The sequence below is a fragment of the Lathamus discolor genome, chromosome 5 (genome assembly GCF_037157495.1).
Source record: "Lathamus discolor isolate bLatDis1 chromosome 5, bLatDis1.hap1, whole genome shotgun sequence".
NCBI lineage: Eukaryota > Metazoa > Chordata > Aves > Psittaciformes > Psittacidae > Lathamus > Lathamus discolor.
The window spans coordinates 33263700-33282631 of record NC_088888.1 but is presented as its reverse complement, the minus strand read 5'-3'; the positions used below and the strand labels follow the sequence as shown (position 1 = coordinate 33282631).

Sequence of the window (18932 nt, the reverse complement as noted above, 5' to 3'; positions counted from 1 at the left end):
TCGTGAGATTTTCAGCTCCTAAGGAGATTGGAGAGAAAGAGACACAATGCAAGGGATTGAATTGTGAAATTGAGGTTGTTATGAAGGGGTTTATAAGATTAGGGAGACTTGCAAGAAGAAAAAAGCAGAAGACTTTTATCTCAGATGTTTAAAAGAGGTGACTTTATATTCTAGTGCACAGGGCAAGAGAAAAATAAAGTAAGTTTTGTTGTTCAGCAGACTCCAGGTTTTCTCTATTCTTTCCCCTGTACCTCCTTTCTTTCTTTCATGTTCATCAGCTGAGAGCTGTGATCTAATGAGCTCTAGCTATATATTCTCCTTTTCAGTCTGCCATTGCACACCAGCCAGATGGGGTAAACAGGGTTAGTGCCTACCTCTCTAGAGCCTTGCATGAGCTACGTAAAGGGGTCATGAGCCTTGTAGTCCATGGTTTGTTCAACAGATTGGTTGTAGACATCTTAAAATATAACAGCTAAGGTGAGAGATGAAGAACTGATCAGGCTGAAAACCTCTTTTTTTTTTTTTTTTTTTCATGAAGGAGAAAGGCAAAACATATTCCTGAAGTAGTAAATACTTCTTTCTTTAATCTAAGAAGGGCTGTTAATGCATGACTCTGAGTTAATGTGATAAACCAAATAAGAGGGGTGGATTTCTGCTACTAGTAAAGCAATATGGTTTTCTTCCTTCCTTCAAGTATCATTATTCCATACTGTCTTTCTCTTGCCTCCTTTGTTCACTGCATGGCTCTTGCCTTAAGAAAAGGCAACAAAGGCATAACTAAATTTAGAGTAAGAAGAGCTAGTTCCTTCCTTTTTCTGTAAAATATAAATAGAAGTGGGTGACCAAAATATAGAGAAACTTTCCCTAGTTTGTACAATGGAGTGACAAAGAATGGGGATATAGAACGAAGTCTTTTGATTCTGCAAGCCTCAAAACTTTCCCATAATTTTAATTGTTGTCATGAAAATCCCTGATGTTTCTACCAGACTGTTTTTGTTGCGTTTTGTTTGCTTCCTTGTGAGAGAAAACCGCCTCCATGTTCAGTGAATGCAGTGTTAACATGAGTGCTAGGTACTGGGAAAAGGTAAGTTCATGCTTTCTTGAATCTGCACCTTGGGGTGGCTCATCTCTATGTCTAGAGTATTTCTTCTTAGTGATGCTTACTTTCACCTCATAAGTTGGCTTTTTTTTATGCAGTTTTTAAATAGATGTCTTATGATGTAGCCTTTTAGCTTCAGTCTCACTCTCTTGGCTTTCAAGATGCTTATTTCACAGGAAATGCCTGTAAGACACAACTTTTTCTACCAACACAGTAGATCTCAGGGTGTTACAAACCACTTTTAACAATTCACTCACCAAGGGGCACTAGAGATGATGAAATTTGAAGTAGTGCCATCTCCCTGGCTGATTCTAGTTTGCTTTTGAAGAGATTTTGGGGAACTTTGGTGTTGTGTTTTTTTTTGTTGTTTTTTTTTTTGTGGGTTTTTTGTGTGTGTGTGTGTTTTCGGTTTTTGTTTGTTTTGTTGTTTTTTGTTTGGTGGCTTTTAGTTTTTTGGGTTTGTTGGTTGTCTTTTTTTTTTCCAATAGGGTTTAATATAAAAGCCTCTGCTATTTTTACATGGGCATGTTTTTATTTAGGCTGTAGTGTTCAGGAACTGAATGTGCCTTTTGTATGTATGTGGAGCCCTCAATAGGAAAGTCATGTTCTCCTAGTTCCAGTTAGTACTATAAATAGCTTTAGAATAATGTTGTGCTGAGAGACACATAGAAAGTCCCCACTGGTATCTTTGAGAATCTTGTGAAAAGACAGAGGAGCAATATTCTTTGGATTTCAAGGAAGAGAGAGAAAATCCTTGTTGGCTATGACTCTTGACATGAATTTCACCCAATGTGACCTGTAGATTGAAGATAACCTCTAATTTCCTTTTACCCTCTGTTCTCTGGTGTTTCCTAGAAGACTGCTTGAATCTTGGTAAAGGCATCTGCAATTACAATTTTGTTTGCTACTTTATGAAGAGAACTCGAGGATAAACCTCTCTGTTCTGCATTCATTTCCTTCTGTCCATAAACATCTCAATTTCTCTGACAGCTCTTTCATCATCATCAACTTGACCTAATCCAGAACACTCCCTGCTGTGTCCTTTTGTATTGCTGTGGATGTGTCGGCCATTCTTCAAGTCAGCTTAGGCCTGCTCTTGTAGATTCTTTATGAATAGTGTCCTTGAGATAAGAACTGTTCCAGCTATCCATCAGCTAAAAAAATTACTCGCGTTCAGTCTTGCTCACTGCAACATCCATTTCCCTGCCCATGACTTGACAAAAGCAGTCTTGCCCTACTCTCATCCATTCAAAGAGCTGTTGACACTGCAATGACTGTTCTCTTAAGTTTTGTGTTTCTGATCATTTCAATTTGTTTGCTTTTCTCCATTCGTTCCCTCTGTCTTGTCACATCACTTGTAACTACTAGCTTTCAGTGTCAAGGCTGCTCACAGTCTTTTACCATCTACTCAGTCCTTTTGTTCTTTCTTTTTTTTTTTTTTTTTTATTAAACCACATTGGTATCCATCACTTGCCCATTGCATTTTTATGCTAACCTCTTTTGCTCTTTTTTGCTCTTTTTTTGCTTTTGCTTTTTTCTTACATGATTCCTTTATGAAAGGGTGAACATCTTGGATATCCACTGACCTGTTTCATGGCCTCCTGCAGGTCCTTAAAATGCTCATTCACTGTGATACCTCAGTGTGCTTGACAGTGATTAGACTAATTAGTCACTGATGTAACAAATTAAACCATTGTACTGTAACTAAAGTGCCATGTTCAGTCCATTGTTGTCTCTGTTTCTTTGAACATCCTCATCTGTATCTTGTACAAAGCCTGGCACTTTGTGCTTGTGAGCACTCATGTGAACTTGGAAGTTCACAATCTGTGATTAAGGTATGCATTGTTGTTGCTGGGTCTATAAATGGCTGGTGGATTGTGATTTGCTATGGATTCCAGCAAATTGATCCTGGCACCCCCACTGAACTTGCCACGTATTTGTTATTACTTTGTTAGTAAAATACAGACAGGCATATAACACCCAGAGGTTGACATATCATAAAATATTTATAAGTATAGGAATAATACAAAATCTGATCCAGTCTTGATCCATCATTTTGAAAAGTTGCATATATGAAAAAACTTTATTCAGTAAAAGCATCCACATATTTTTGGCTTCATGGAGGCTGCAAATGCATTTTAGTGTGGATTGAACATGAATAAACCAAACTCTGGAATTCAATTGAGCTTGATTTCACACCTGATGTAAAAGCCTAAAGATTTTTGCATGCTGGTAACAACATAATTTTGAATAATTTCTGTATGCGTTTGTCAGCTATTTGCAGCTTTCAAGTAATTTTCATTCAAAAAGTGTGTTTGAAAAATGCTTTTAGGCACTGAATTTCAAACAGACTAAAAGATGCAGGGTTCTTAGGCTTGGGTATGTAAGTTTAGTATATCCAAGTGTATATGCATTCATTGATAAAATTTCAAAGTTCATCCTAACACCTCAGTTTAAGTAGTTTAAGATGTATCAGAGTTTTACAGATATGGTGGTAAAACAAAGCTATTCCTAAAATAAAAGTAAGCTATTAGTGGTATATTCAGTAACTGCTGATTACTAAAACAGGTGTCAGTCAAAAGCCTGTTGACCGATGAGGTGAGACATGGCCCAATAATAGCAGCCCAGGCACCATTGCTCTGTACATATATATATATATATATACTTATATATATTTGCTATTCATCTTGTCCACTGTGAATTCTGCATACATCACTGTCTCTGCCCTAGTTTTGTCAGTAGAGCTCTTTGTTAAATTGAATAGCCAAAACAAGGTATCCACTGGAAATCATGATTTAGGTCTCTAGTGTCTTTCCTAAGCCTATAGTAATAAACCATATACAGCTGCAAACAAACTTTTTCAAAAAGTAAGTAAATGGGCTTTTGTATGTCTGCAAGGAGATGTTTTGGCTATGTAACCATGATGATGTGACTGACAAGTAGAGAAACAGTGGAGGGTATATTGTTTTTCTGGCTTCGTAGGTGAAATGCTACCGGGATGGAATGCAGGTGTAATCTAGTGAAGGTTTTTTTTCCTTTCTAATTAGCAATACTCTGAACTCCTTGGCGGAGGCTAATTTGTGGACCTCATGGTGATTCTGCCTTCAATAAACATATATACTGACTCTAAGCACAGATGAAAACGCTCAGCTTCTGGAGCATAATTTTATTCTCGGTCTCAGAATATTGCTGTGTGAATTTTACAGCTTGACATCTTGTAGAGTTTGTAGGGTTAAAAATGTATCTTTGTTAGGTTAATGAAATCAGTGTGAGCAGTGCAGCTCCCTTATCTCTTTCATTTAGAATAAAAGATAAGCTGGTATTTAATTTAGTCAGAAAAGCTGAAATTAAGTAGTTATTTTCCTTTTTTTAGTCACTTATAATCCTTACAATTATATAGTAAACAATATAATTTGAAAAACACTGTGAAAAACTGAGGTTATTAGATATTAGCCTTGAAATCTGTCTGGAAGTGTGTACTGCCATGAGACTCGATGCTTTTGCGTCCCATCCTGGGCTCTGCCACTTATCTGCTATATATTAGCAGGCAACCTAATCTTTAGTCCGTAGAGACAACATGTATTAAATGAAGATGTGACCACATCTCTTGAGAGCAGTGTGATCTTAGTAATCAGTGTCTTGTCCTGATAAACTATCTATGCCTAGAATTCCCATTTGCTTCAGGTGGAAATACTTACTGGATGGATCTCAGGAACAGTATTTGTAACATACATGGGTATCTCTGAGAGATGATCAATAGATTAAAGGTATGAGAAAGTTGGGTATTTTGAATTTTGTAATACTTTGGTTTTTTCTTTGGTGGGATAACAAAGTAGAAATAAAAACCAAAACATATTAGTGAGAGGTAAGGACAATACACGCAAGTATAAGCCTGAGGGGAAGTAAGGGTGTTACAGTTTGATCTAATCTAATCAAATTCACCAGAGTTGAGGTAAACATGTTTCAGTCTAACAAGAAATACAGTGTATATATTTTCCAAAACTTAGAGCTGATTTAATGCAGTGAATAGTGCAATTCTTTGTACATGATGTTCTACATCAAACCTGGGAAAACCAAATGACTGCTTTTAGGGTGATGAGCCTGTATATCTGGTAGGATGAATGAAGCTCTGGTTGTGATCATAAGACCCTGGTCTTAGGTCTGATCCGAAGAAGGACATGTATAGCCAGTATACAACATACAGTTGAAAGCAACATTTTAGCACAAAGGGTTTTTTTTTTTTAATGGTATTGGCTTTGTAATAGGGCCACAATTTTACTGCTTTTCAGTTTTAAATCACTTGTGTTATCTCTGTGGAAGCATTTGAGCTGCAGTTGTTCTTATGTTGTTTTTATTTTCCTAACTAATAATAAGCACTCGCCCCAAAGTTTTCTTGAAATAGCAGCTATTCTCCCTGAACTGCAGTTTTATTTTCTTTTGGCTTTTATTTCAGCTGTGGGAGCCAGCTGCTCCAAAGAGTGTGGGAAGCTGACTTGGAGGCCTGTCAGCTGTTGATCCGAGGGTTTCAACTGAAAGAAACGAGTTGCTGTGGTTTTGAGCAAGAGGAGAACCAAATGGATGAGATGGAGATGACTGCTGATGGCCCATCTGATTCTGAGAAAAGAAAAGAAGGTCACTTGCCAAAGGGCATAGAGTGGGGCTCTGTTCCCTGCCCCAAGCACAGAGAGCTAGAAGAGGTATCTGAAATATTCTACAGCTGCATTTCAAACTACTAGTTTTCTTTCTGAGAGGATGAGTTGAATCCGGGTGACGGGTCAGCAGGGCAGGTTAAGTATGAATTTAGTATCTGACCTTCAATCTGGGACATGAATAAAATAGCTTACTAGCTTCTCAGAAGCCCTTCAACCCTTTTTCTTTTCACAGTCAGTCTTTTTAAAATGTGGAAATTATTCAGACAATGAGTACAGAATGTACATCAGGACTTAAAGGAAAAACAATTAAGTATTTAACACAAGCTGTCAGCTGTTCCTCATCTCGTTGATGAGTGTCACTCTGGCTTAGTTCTGCTGACTTGTTAGCCTGGATGTATGTTAGCTGAAATGGTGGGGAGAACAAGTTTTCCTCTCCTAGTGAAATGGTCAAAGGTTTCCTAGCTCAGATGGCTGGTAGGCTTCCAGCATCCAACAAGTATTAAAATGAGGAAAAAAGTCATAAGGCTTAAATGGTTTGACAAATTTCTAAGTTTTCGTGTTCTGTTCTGGAATGCTATCCATGCTCAAAAAATATACAGCTGCCTAATGATCTTAACTGCACTGCCAAGGCAAAGAAGCTGTCAATAAGTTTCATCAGCCCAACAGCACCACTGTGACAAAAAGACCCTCCAACAGGAGTTGTCAGTTTTCGTATCTTGGAATTTCATTGACAAAAACTAGAAGTGTGCTTAATTACACCTCATGTTACGAGCCGTTGAGCCGTGTGTTACATTGAAAGCTGATGACTAATTTTGCATTTATATTGGCTGAAACTTGGTGGAAAGCAGGCCCTTACCTTACTGTAAAATCTTCTCATTTGTGAAATTCTTGGTGTGTGCTTCAAGAGTGCTTGCAGCCTTTTCCTAGGGAAAATGGTTTATGGGCTGATTCCACGTAGACAGCATTTTTACTGGAGATGGTCAGCTGTGACTTTGATTTGTCCCCCCAACCCCTTCTTATTGTATTCCTAATGAGTCTGATGAAGTAATAAGAGTTCTGTTGGTTATGGAATGCTGCATTCCCCTTTCAGAAGTGCATCTGAGAAGCTTGGGGCTGGGAGGGCTGGGTTTTATGACTGTGTAGTACTCGAGATTTGTGCTGTAGATGATCGCCTATTTCACCTCTGCAATTCCAGATCGTTTGTCTGGAAATCAGCATTTCTATCCTAAAATGACATCTAGGCAGCTGAAGTGAGGTGACTTCTGGTTCTGGAGAGATGTGTAGGACTCAAGACAGACAGGTTCAGCCTGGAGAAGAGAAGGCTGCGTGGGGACCTAATAGCAGCCTTCCAGTATCTGAAGGGGGCCTAATAGGGATGCTGGGGAGGGTCTCTTTGTCAGGGACTGTAGTGACAGGACAAGGGGTAACGGGTTAAAACTTAAACAGGGGAAGTTTAAATTGGATATAAGGAGGAAATTCTTTCCTGTTAGGGTGGTGAGACACTGGAATGGGTTGCCCAGGGAGGTTGTGAGTGCTCCATCCCTGGCGGTGTTCAAGGCCAGGTTGGATGAAGCCTTGTGTGGGATGGTTTAGTGTGAGGTGTCCCTGCCCATGGCAGGGGGGTTGGAACTAGATGATCTTGAGGTCCTTTCCAACCCTAACTATTCTATGATTCTATGATATGTTTAATGGAAGAGGAAGCATACCTGCAGTGTTTCTATTAAGCTCTTATTTTTGAACTTGCTTTTTAATAACTTACCTCTGCCTCTATCAGCCATAGAGGGAACTTCGGGAGACTACCTCCAAACTCCAGCATTTCATCTAAGTGCTTAAACTTTCTGGTATAAATGCCTTTGCCTGGAATACAGCTTGTCCTGGTACCCTGAACAAACTCCATTTTGAGAACATGCCAAAATCCATTCAGAAGCTAATGTGCAAATATAAACTTGAAAATGCCCATCAGTATTCCTGCCTCGGTTTCCACAGTGCTTCTAGGACTGACAAACTTGACAGAAAAAAAGAAGCAGTTTTGTTAGTATAAGACTGTTCATTTTCCAGCTTTTTCAGGGAGTTGAGCAGCACAACTGTATTTTACAGCTTAGTCGACTAGCCTTCCTCTGCTTCAGTGCTGCCTACAGCTTTGATCAATGAGGCAGTGTTGTATATCAGTGATGACTGCACCCCCTTGCAAGCATAAACAACTCCAACGTATAGACTATAGTCTGGTTCTGGAATTAGGGTTAGTCTGCTGTTACACTTTCAGGAGCTAGGATTTTTTAACTTGTTCTGTCATTTAGTAATTTTACCCAGATGAGTACACTTTAGATAGTAAAGCTGGTAGATTCTCAGTATTAGTGACAGGCAGTATCTAAACTTTTCAAAAAGAGCAATAGCATAGAATTCCCTAACATCTCCTAGTAGCTCATCACAGGGCAGAATATAAAACCAAACAAAACCGTGACACAAATCATGCTAACTTCCAGTTTTGAACATGTTGAAGTGCAGGACAGGATCTCTCTTGGTGTGTAAATGGACTTAGTTGAAAGATAAACCACTTCTGGAGCATTTAAGTGGTCTGGCCTAGAGTATTGCATTGTTTTCATTTAAAAATAATTAAACCCCACAGAGTAATAGTGCTGTGGCTTTTAGCCTCTGAATTTAGTCATTCATATGACTTTCATAGAAAAACTTACTGTTGCCCATTAGTAATGAACCTTTTTGTGGCCATTACAGTAAGTGGGGATACCTAGTAGAAAAGCATGTCAAAATACATTTGATATTATTTAAGAAGGATATGCTGTCCTTCTGTGAGAAGTAGCTTGATGTGGTTGCCATGTTTCTAAAATGACTATTCTCTTCAACTGTGTCACTTCTGTTCCCCATTGGGGAATTTCTAGAAAGTTCTGTTGGTCACTGAAGCAGAATGAAACAGTGGCATTCTTTGTATTTACAGGTTATTGAATTTCTTGCTTCAAAACAGTATAGAAAAGGGTATTAATGGCATAAGTGTCTATACGCCTTGGAAGTTATATTATTTTCCCAAGTGATTGATTTACTTTATGGTGAAATGCTGTAAACGAAGCTCTCCAGTTATTTATCATGTCATATCTGGCTAAGAATTACTGTGGATTGGGTGTTGGTTTTGTTGATGTACACTATAAATATAGTTTCCTTGCATAGAACTGTTTTACTGTATAGGTTTCATTAGAAAACAAAGAAACAAGCAAGAAACGTGGTAATAAGAAAAGCAAAGTAGATGAGTTGAAAACACTCTTCACTTAGATCCTTAGATATTGCTTGCAGAGGGAGTGTCTTTCATTTTTAATTAAATATCCCCACTAGATCATAAAATACGACATGTTCTGTTGTAAAATATGTAAGGTATAAATTCTTTGAAAGTTCAGATATTTCAGTGTCATGCGTGAAGCACAGGTTTATTAGCTGTCAACAGTTATTTTATAGTCTTCATAACTGTGTTCTCTAAGACAGTACAGGATTTCTTTTTCCCAGTTGTGTAGACTATGGCGTCCCAAAATAATCCGGTAAATCAAATTTCCTTTATAATGGTTAACCAGGGAAGGCAATCGCATGCTTGGGCATCTGAGCTTTTTGACACATTGTTACTAATTCAAAACTAAATAAAGTGAGGCCAGCAAAAATCATCCTGTGGAGCATTCTTAGTTACTTAAAAATTAAGACATACTCCTCTCATACGGGTAATACATTAGGTTTAAGTATTAAAAAAAAAATGTTGAGGAAAAGTTACAGACGTTATTACTGGCCTCAGCCATGTGCAAGTCAGCTCATTGTCTGATGTATTTGATACTGCTTCTTGAATTTCCATATAAGCATATACTCTCCAGCTGGTAGCTATCTTGATGAAATTAGGGTGCCCCATCACTGCAGTTATAGTTTGTCTTTTTATGACTAATTTGGCTTGATTTTTGTCTTCATCCCAGAAATTTTCCATACTTTGAAACTGACTGCAAGTCATTTTGCCCAGGTGACATGTGAGTGAGATAAGAGTTGTTATGACCATTATTATACATTAAGATATGTATCTGGATGATTTTTAAAATATACAGTAACCTTTAATTTCTCTTCAGAGATTAGCTCCTGCTTTTACCAATCCTTAAGATATCTTGCTTTACTTTTTTTGCTTCTTGATAACGTATGTGTAAGCAAAACCTTGTTATAACACCAGAAACAGATGATAACTAATAAACAGAGTGTGTGTGTGTGCTGGGACCTCCCTAACACCAAATATCATGATGAACATGAGTATGTGTGCACCTGCAGGCTTGAGTTCCTGACCTATCCTTTTTTCTTCTTCTTCTGCTATCTGGCATGCTGTGCAGTGCTCCCTCTTAATCACTATGAAGGAAAGAAACACCTACTAGATTTCAAGAAAATTGAGGTGATTAAAGTTACAAGGTAAAAACCAAAATTCAGTAGTGTTACCTTTTGTAAGTCAGCATTTTTGGTAGTTATCCTGTCAGAATTCTTTGTAGATCATTTCTCACATTTTCACCATAAAAGAAGCAGGGAGCAGAGGTAAGACTAAGGGCTGCTGTCTTTTCCCCACCTCTCCATATTGCAGTTTTGCCATCTGGGACAATGTTTTGAGATCTTCTGTAGAGCACTCTGGTGTTGTGAAGATGTTCTGTAATTGTAAAGTCTTCATGTGACTCACTGTTTTTGACATATTGAATGTTCTAAGTGATACTAAGTGGACGATTGTGAAAGGATAATAATATTTAATGTGGTGTCTGTAATTAAAAAGAGATCATCACAGTTTATGACATTACATTTTTCAGAATGTAGAGATAGCAAGCACCAAGAAAGCCTCTGTCAGCAGGCTGTAACTCATTACTGTGCATTGAGATAGCCAGTGCTCCAGGAGGCAAATGGGCAATGTGTAAAGGACAAAGCCTCTAGAAGGCTAAATAAACTGGCATTTGTTTGAGTTTTAATTAAACATTGTATTTGTAGAGTGCAAAAATAATTCAGAAATGTTAATCTTCATTTTAAATGTCAGCATTAAGCATCATTGAAAGTCGATGTTTGAGTGTTTTTTTTGTATTGATCCTAGCTGGAAAGGGTTTCTGCTGCAACAGGCAGCTGGCTTGTACACAAGGGTCAGATCACTGTTGTACAGTCACATGTGTTGTTGTGCAGTATGGTGCCCCTGAGTGGCGTGTGATCCTGATATGCAGTATCCACTGGTAAAAATACTACCTCATTAGCTGTAGATCATAGCATCTCAGTAAGCTTAATGCTTATGTGTATTTTGCAGTAAAAATGTAATTAAAAAATCAATATTACAGGTAAAAGAAATGTAAGCAATCTCTTTTCAGATAGATTACTGAAAAAGAATACCTAGGAATAATAACGATCTTATAGCACAGTAATGATTTTGCACTTTATTATATATATGTACATATCTGTGATACTATTGCCCTACCAAAGCAATATCCCTATCTCAGCTTATTGAAAGATTATCAATACTGTTATATGTGATAAGAATTAATGATTATACAATAATGTTAACATCAAATTTCTTTGCTCCTCAGCCAATCAATGAAGTGTTGGCTAATTTCTTACAGAATTTACAGATGAAGCAAGTTTTGAAACAGGAATTGACTATAGTTAGCATGCGTTAACAATACAAATCATCAGTAGGGTCCCTTGTATGTCCTGCCTGAAGTCGCTTACAGGGTTTTTGCCAGAAAATTCTTGTAGACTCCTGAATGGTGTATAGATCCATAAAAGCTTGATAGAACATTTTGGTTTAATCTGTAATTAGTCCTTCAGCTTTAGAGGCTGTGTTCCTTGTGGGTTTTAACTGTGAAGACAAAGGCAGGCTTTAGTAAAATGTACACAAATTTAGCTTTAAATATTGGGTGGCTACAAATGCTCCATTATAAATGTGATTGAAATGTTTCATGTGTGTGAAAGAAAATGATGTAATTGTTCTCCTTATATGACTTTTTAATGTGCTATATGGTTTTTGTAAGTTCCATTGAAATCTTACTGTTTATATAGCATGTATTTACTGTATACTTAATAATTTTGTCTCTAACAGGTTACAGAAGACATTTCATTTGGTGCAGAGGGTCTTTTATCTGAGGTAAGTGTTTTCTAGGTAGTGTAGTGATACTGTACAGACTTTCCTGGGCCTCAGAACTAATGACACTTCATAAAATTATAGAATAGTTTGGGTTGGAAGGGACCTTACAGATCATCTGATTCCAATCCCATGCCACAGGCAGAGACACCTTCCACTAGCCCAGGTTGCTCAAAGCCCCATCCAACCTGGCCTTGAACACTTCCAGGGATGGGGCAGCCACAGCTTCTCTGGGCAACCTGTGCCAGTGCCTCATCACCCTCATAGTGGAGAATTTCTTCCTTATAGCTAATCTTAATCTGCCGTCTTCCATCTTAAAGCCATTCACCCTTTTCCTGTCACTACATGCCTTTGTACAAACTGCCTCTCCAGATTTCTTGTAGACCCCCTTTAGGCACTGGAAGCTGCTCTAAGGTCTCCCCAGAGCCTTCTCTTCTTTGAGCTGAACAAGCCCAGCTCTCTCAGCCTGTCTTCATAGGACAGCTGCTCCAGCCCTTTGATCATCTTCGTGGCTTATCAGGCACAGTGCGTAATAGGAATTTCATGTGAATAAAATACTGGATGTTGTCATTTTTTTTTACTATTTTCATAACTAAAAAGACATCAAGTCCTAGTCTGTATATTTAATGAAGTCTAGGATAATTGAGTAACAGGAGATGCATTTGCTGAAAGCAATGAGAAAAATTGGTCTACACACAAACTAAAAGCTTAGATAATAGATGTGTAAGGAGAGTTATACTGGTTCTGAGAGCTGTACTAATTCAGTCTGGTCTGTTTTTCTATTGGTATGCCTTGGGTTGCAACTTACATATTAAGGAAATACAGTATGCAAGCATTGTGTCCAGCCAGAAAATACACAGGTGAGTAACCCTCAGTCACCTTCCATAACAGCATATATGCCACATGTAAAGTACAAGTGGCGAGTGCTAAGCCAGGGAATACTAAATGAATAAAAACTGCAGTTGGGATAACTCTTCAGATGAGGCATTTCTTTGGATTCCCACCATGAATCCAAAATCTGTGGAGCAACTTGGAATGCTCTAGGAAAGATAATCTAACTGCAAGACCAAACTCAAATTGCTGACCTTGCATACAAGGAGACTGTGACATGAGAGCGCACCTAGGATAAACTGCTTGGCTCTGTGTAGATTCAGCATTAATAAAACCAGGAAGCCTTGAGAGTGAAGGTGAACTTTGCAGAGTATGCAAATAGCCTTTCTTATCATTGAACTTTGCTGTGAATTAAAGCAAAACTGTGCAGGTGCTTGTGTCCACAGATAACATGAAATAGGAGCAGTTAGTCCCACAGGATAAAGATAGCAAAAAGCTCTACTGCCAGGGGGGCAAAACACTGAGGCCACATTGGTAGTGACAGCTGCCAAGACAGCTGGAAATTAAACATTCCCATATGGTCTGGACCAAAGCAAATGAAAGTACAACTGCATGTTTGTGTCCAGCAGTGACCTGTACTGAAAGCTGTAGTGCAACCCAGCCCTTGGCTGAAGTTGTTCCTTTGCTTAACAGGAGATGAGCCCAGAGCATGTGTGATGTGTGTGCTGGGTTTACACATGCACCAGGGCTCACAGGCACAGAGGGCTGCCACTGCGGAAGTATTCACTAACAGTTTAATATCTTAGAGTCCTCACAGGCAGAGGAACTTTGCCGTTTTTAAGTTTTGAGGGGGAAAAACTGCATCAAGAGAATAGAGAGCAATGATGCAAATAAAGGAAATGGAAGTTTACTAAAAAGCCAGGCCCCACCACACTGCCACAGCTGGATTGATGCTGACTTGTAGACAGCTTTATAGAACTGTCAGCACCATTTACCATGTCATGGCTTTGCCTAAATGCTCCTTTGATACTCTGGTCCCCTAATCCACTATTGTCAGTCTCCCTGCTGCCTGCGGGAGAGCACCCTGTTAGTAATTTCAGATTCTTGCATCTTAGTGACTCGGGAGCAGAGATGGGAGTGAACAGTACTAGAAACCACCTATAAGTGATATCCAGCTGTGCTGACTCCTAGCACACCAGGGTGTGGACACTAGAAAACAGTTTGGTGCTTTTGTTTCTTTTCCAAGTCCTGGTCCACTGTGAATTTTTATTGGTAAGTCAGTAAATAGCCTCATCCTCCCACAGCAGGAGCTGGAGTTGTCCCAGTTTAATGAAATGAGTCAGTGCAGTAGTGTTTAGGAAATCTGCATCTTAGGGAATCTGCACTCAGGGAAGATCTTCAGCCTGCTGGAAGGCAGTGGAAACCTCTATTCCTATGTAGATGCTTTTCTAAGGACATTCCTCCACTGCTGTAATGGAAGATGAGGGGAAGGATTGCCAGCATCGGGCTGTAATTTTGATGTGTCGTTTAACACTCCCATGTGGTGGTATATCCCTATGGTTGAGGGAAGGCGATCAGTGCAAGCAAAGGGAATGTGGAAAAAGCGTGTGATGATGGGGCAGAGGTAAGACACAGTTGCAGAACAGCTGTCTGGAAAGCTTTATGTCTGAATTTTTGCATAAGAGAAACTGAGGAACGTGTTGTAGTGCTGCAGTCTCCTAAATATATATATAACATAAACAGACTGATGGAACAAGCTAGCAGTCTGTAAGTGGAAGGTAATAAGAGCAAAAGTAATTGGGAAAGAACCTTGATCCCTCTTCTGAGAAAAAGCAGGTAGAGTTTCTGTTGGGTGAGGAATCAGCAGATGATCTTTGGTAATGTCCAGAAGACATCATGTTTATAGTACAGCACCATCTCCTTTTAGGACGGAAAAAACCAAACAGTAACAATCTACATATCTGTGTCAGCAGCTCTTCAGTGGTCCAGAAGAATTTTGCAAAGGAAAGGATAAAAATGTTCTTAAGAATGAGCCTAAATGTGTACTACTGCACATTGTAAGCGTGCATCGGCAAGACCACTGATTGTACTAAGGTGTTGTAAACAAAAGACATGCAAAATGGCAAGGGAGTCCAGGAATAAGCTGTATGTAAAGGGTAGGTGAAAGAAAGCATGTGTATCTTCTAGTAATAAAGGTGAATGAGAAAATACTGAAATGAGAGCAGAGAGCAGAAGTATTTTTTCCCATTCATTATTTTCTTTGCTTTTGGTCTTTCTAAAAGTGATAAACTATGTCCATAATGTAGTGCTCTTAATATTCACTTCAAGGTAGCAAGAACTGAAAAGAAAAAAGGATCCTAAGGTAAGCGAGATGTATTCAAGTCAGGCCAGACTGATGAAATTTCTTCTGAGTGCATAGGAGCGAAGAAAAACAATCTCCAAACCATTAACAAACCTCTTTGAAAACTCCTGGAGGAAGCTTGAAGTCTCAGGGGATCAGTAAAAGGCAGACTTGGTATTTGCCTTTAAAAAGGAGGCAGGCCAGTAGTTTGTGCCAGTCAACATAATTTCAATTAGGATTAGAATTCAAAATGTTCTTGATAGATTGAAAGAATAGCCTGAAATCAATAAGATGGGATATGTTAAAAGACAGGTGCAAATTGCATTTGAGGAAGAAAAAAGTCGGATTTATGTATACAGATGGTAAATAGCAGTTAAGATGACAATACTGCAGAAGCTAAGATTATAATGGTCTACAGATAGTGGGATTCATTACCTTCATCCAAGAAAGGGCAAATGTCATTTGCAGCCTCATTAATGGGAATGTCAGTTGTAAGACAGAAATAATTACTGTGCTTAGCTGAGAATGTCAAAGACTCCAGAGGACTACTGGTCTGGGCACCTCACTGTAGAAGACAGGAACACACTGAAGAAAAGAAGGAAAGCAACAGAAAAAAGGTTTAGAAATCCTGATCTGGTTGAAAGTCAAAGTCTTCAGCTCCATAAAAAATAATTATATGGAGGACAACTGTTAGTTATCATTATGTGATATAGAAAGGTAAAATGAAATGTGGCCATCTTGGTTTGTAGCAAGGGAAATTTGCAGTAGGAAGATTTGCTCAGTCCAAGGGCAGTTAAGCCCTGGAGCAGGCTCTGTTCTGTCAGCTGCTAAGAGCTGTGTAGACAGATGGCAGCTGAGGAGAGTTACAGCGGGCTTAAGAGTGCTGCAAGACACAGAGCAGGCATTGGTGCTCCCTGGTTGCTTCCTCATCAGCCTTGCCAGTCACCTTGATGGTGCTGGTAATGAGTTACATGTGTTTTTTTCAGAGTAAGAGATTAGGCCTGCCCAGGACAATGCCCACAGCGCAGGGGCAAATGTCCTGCCTCCACCTGCACTTTGGACATTCTGTGTCTGCATAACTCACTATCTGAAGGTCTGTGTGCTTAGCTTGCGTGTGACAGAAGCATCTGCTTGTACAGGACAAACAGATGGATGGATGCACTTTTGTTTCTAGAAATGATTTAAGAGGTGTCCTGGCCTGATGTTCTGGAGGGTCAAGGGCTCACAATTTACATTAATTTTTGCAAAGGGGTGAGGGTAAGCATGCAGCACTGCTGCCAGCGATAAGTCACTTGTTCTAAACCTTGTGCCATAGTGTGAAGTATCTGCAAGGCCAACTTTTTGTAGTTGTTATTTCTGTTATTTTGAATTATTTTAACCATTGTAGGAGAGAGAGGATTTACTGTTTGTAAATCTCTTACTCTTTGAGGCTTTAATGTTCTGCAGAAGGTCATCTAAGGCTTTTATCTTATTGGGGTTATGATATTGTTAGTCGGAAGTAAGGCAATGCCTTTTTACAAAAATTCGTCTTGTAAGAAGAATTAATTTTGAGGATATATCTGGGAATCTTGCTTCTCAGCAGAACCACCACAGGCTGTAATGGTGGCTCTAATCCCTAATAGAGTCTCTAATAGAGTTAGCTTAATCTAGCTACTGCAATACTGATTCTTCCATGTAAAATTGCTGAACTAGATCCAAGAGAAGATGGAAGACGTTTGCACTGGAAAAGATGATCAAACAGTTTCCTTGAGTAATTCTGTCAAGGAGCTGTTGCTCACAGGTGACTAAAATGATTCGTAAAAGGGCAAAATGAAATGCAGAAGACTAAAGTGGAAGCCCTTTCCTCTGCCCTTGATTTAGGATGCTGATGCTCCAGCTGTGCATTAGCTGAAACATTGTTCCTCCCATATCTTTCATCAGACTCACATCTCTGGGACAGAATGAAAATTTTTACTTTGCATGAGAAAACAGAAGAATTTCACCTTAAAAAAAATAGCAAATTGCACCCACATTTGTGCTGTTTTCACCTGCTTAAGGATGGGGGTGGGGGGTGAGGGGGATTCCAGTCAGCCATTCACAGAAAAATCCATAAAGCAGTACTACATCTCAGCTCTCTTCTGACTCCTGCTGTCTTTCCTATCTGCTTCCTGAAAGTGCTGTTAGTACAAAAATAACCAAAGCATTTTTAAGTCTTACAGTAGCTTGTAGCATTGACATAACCTACAAGCTTGGACGAGTTGTATTTTATTAATGTGTTGAGCTGGAGGCAGAGTCCACTCTCCTCTCAGAGATGTTGATCAGTGTAAAGTGCCACTTTCCAACCAGGAGCTGTTCTCAATAGTTTGTGTGTCATTGATAGCTTTTTCCCTGCCTACATAGACAAATGTCAAATAAAAATGTTGCCAGTGACATTGCTAGGCATGAGTGGCACTGAGAGAAATCTTTCCTATCTACGTCTCTGGGTTATTGAACTCTTTTCAAACAAGGGCCTGGGGGCAGAAGCTGTGGAATTGGTTGAATTTTTAGTATAATTCTTGTATATATTGAAAGCAGTATATTTTTTTCCTATTGTAACTCTTCCTCCTGTTCAGTTAGAGTTCTCTACATGGCCTCATCTTTCCAATCCAAAATAAGAAAGGCGATATATACATGTTCTGGAAAACTATAACTTATATGATGACCTTTCTGCATTTTTCGTGTGATACTAGTAAGTAAGTTCCTCAGGGATGATGCTTGTCTAAACCATGGAGGAGCTTCTCATTTCAACTAAAAAGGCAACTGTGTCATGTAGGTGCAAAAAATAGTTTATCCATACACTGTTATTGTTGTAGTAAAGAGGAATTAAGCTGCAAAATACCTGTTAGGAGTTTAATAGAATATAACCCCTACCTTATGGAGTTATTTTAGTCACGCTGCAGTGCAACTATAGCCATATAGATATGATTAAATGGGTTTCAAGTGTTTAAAGACCTAAACAAGTTTGATTGATTTTTATGTTCTCAGATTTCCTGGCTTCCCTTATTGTTGTAACAAATCTGCATTGAGCGCATTGTGCTAGTACTCATTGTTCATTTTATATTCATTTCCAGGGTAAACGGGATTTTTGTTCTATTTTTAGACAATTCATTATGTACTCAAAATGTGATCTTTCAGGAGCACTACACTGTTGTTTGTTTTTTTTTCCTGAGACAGAATGGACATTTTACTTTAAATCAGAATCTAAGTATTTGGTTGACAAAGGAATTAAAGCCAGTGATAAAAATGAGTCTCTTATTTCTAAACATGTTTAGTGTGAGATCAATATACCAATAAAGTCCTTCCTAGAACTGCAGTGAGTTAGAAGCTACTAACCAAATCTTAGAATCCCAAATACAGGTTTGTACTGATTTGAAGCACCATGAGATGCCTTTGGTGCAGAATTAGCATTCACCTGAAGTCCAAGGGCCTTGGGGGTCTTGTTTTCTGAGTTGGTTACTTCCATCCTTCCTGGGACTTTTCTTTACTTTGCTCTAAAGTTTTATTTTGAAAGGGGAAAGAAAATTTCAAACGTGAAATCAGATTATGTAGCAGTACATCACTAAGTGTAGTTATCCACTTAAAATGTAGTTATGCACTGCAGCTATGGATTTCAAGCTCTAGTTATATTTATTTTATTTTGGATTTTCACGGTCCGTGTGCATCAGAGTTAGGTCACACTTGCAGCTTGGAGCCTGATTTGCCAACCAGGTATCTAAATGCTGTCTCCGGCATCTTTTAACTCACCTGAAGTTCAGTGAGGGGGTTAGTCTTAAAAGGCCCATTATGCCCTGCACATTCACTGACACAGCAAATAGGGAAACTGTGGATCTTCACAGCAGGGCTGGGCAAATCCAGCCAGTGTGC

At 38.9% G+C, this 18932-nt stretch overlaps 1 protein-coding gene across 4 annotated transcripts in view; it reads left to right on the top strand.

The window, feature by feature from the left end:
- DISC1 (DISC1 scaffold protein) overlaps window positions 1-18932 on the top strand; it is a 200698-nt gene that overhangs the window by 172277 nt on the left and 9489 nt on the right. For 3 of the 4 annotated variants that reach the window (XM_065680273.1, XM_065680272.1, XM_065680271.1), the window contains 2 exons: window positions 5553-5796; window positions 11837-11881. In XM_065680273.1, the coding sequence (XP_065536345.1) occupies window positions 5553-5796; window positions 11837-11881 (289 nt within the window). The remainder of the gene's footprint in view (window positions 1-5552; window positions 5797-11836; window positions 11882-18932) is intronic. The other variant, XM_065680274.1, reaches the window with a different exon arrangement.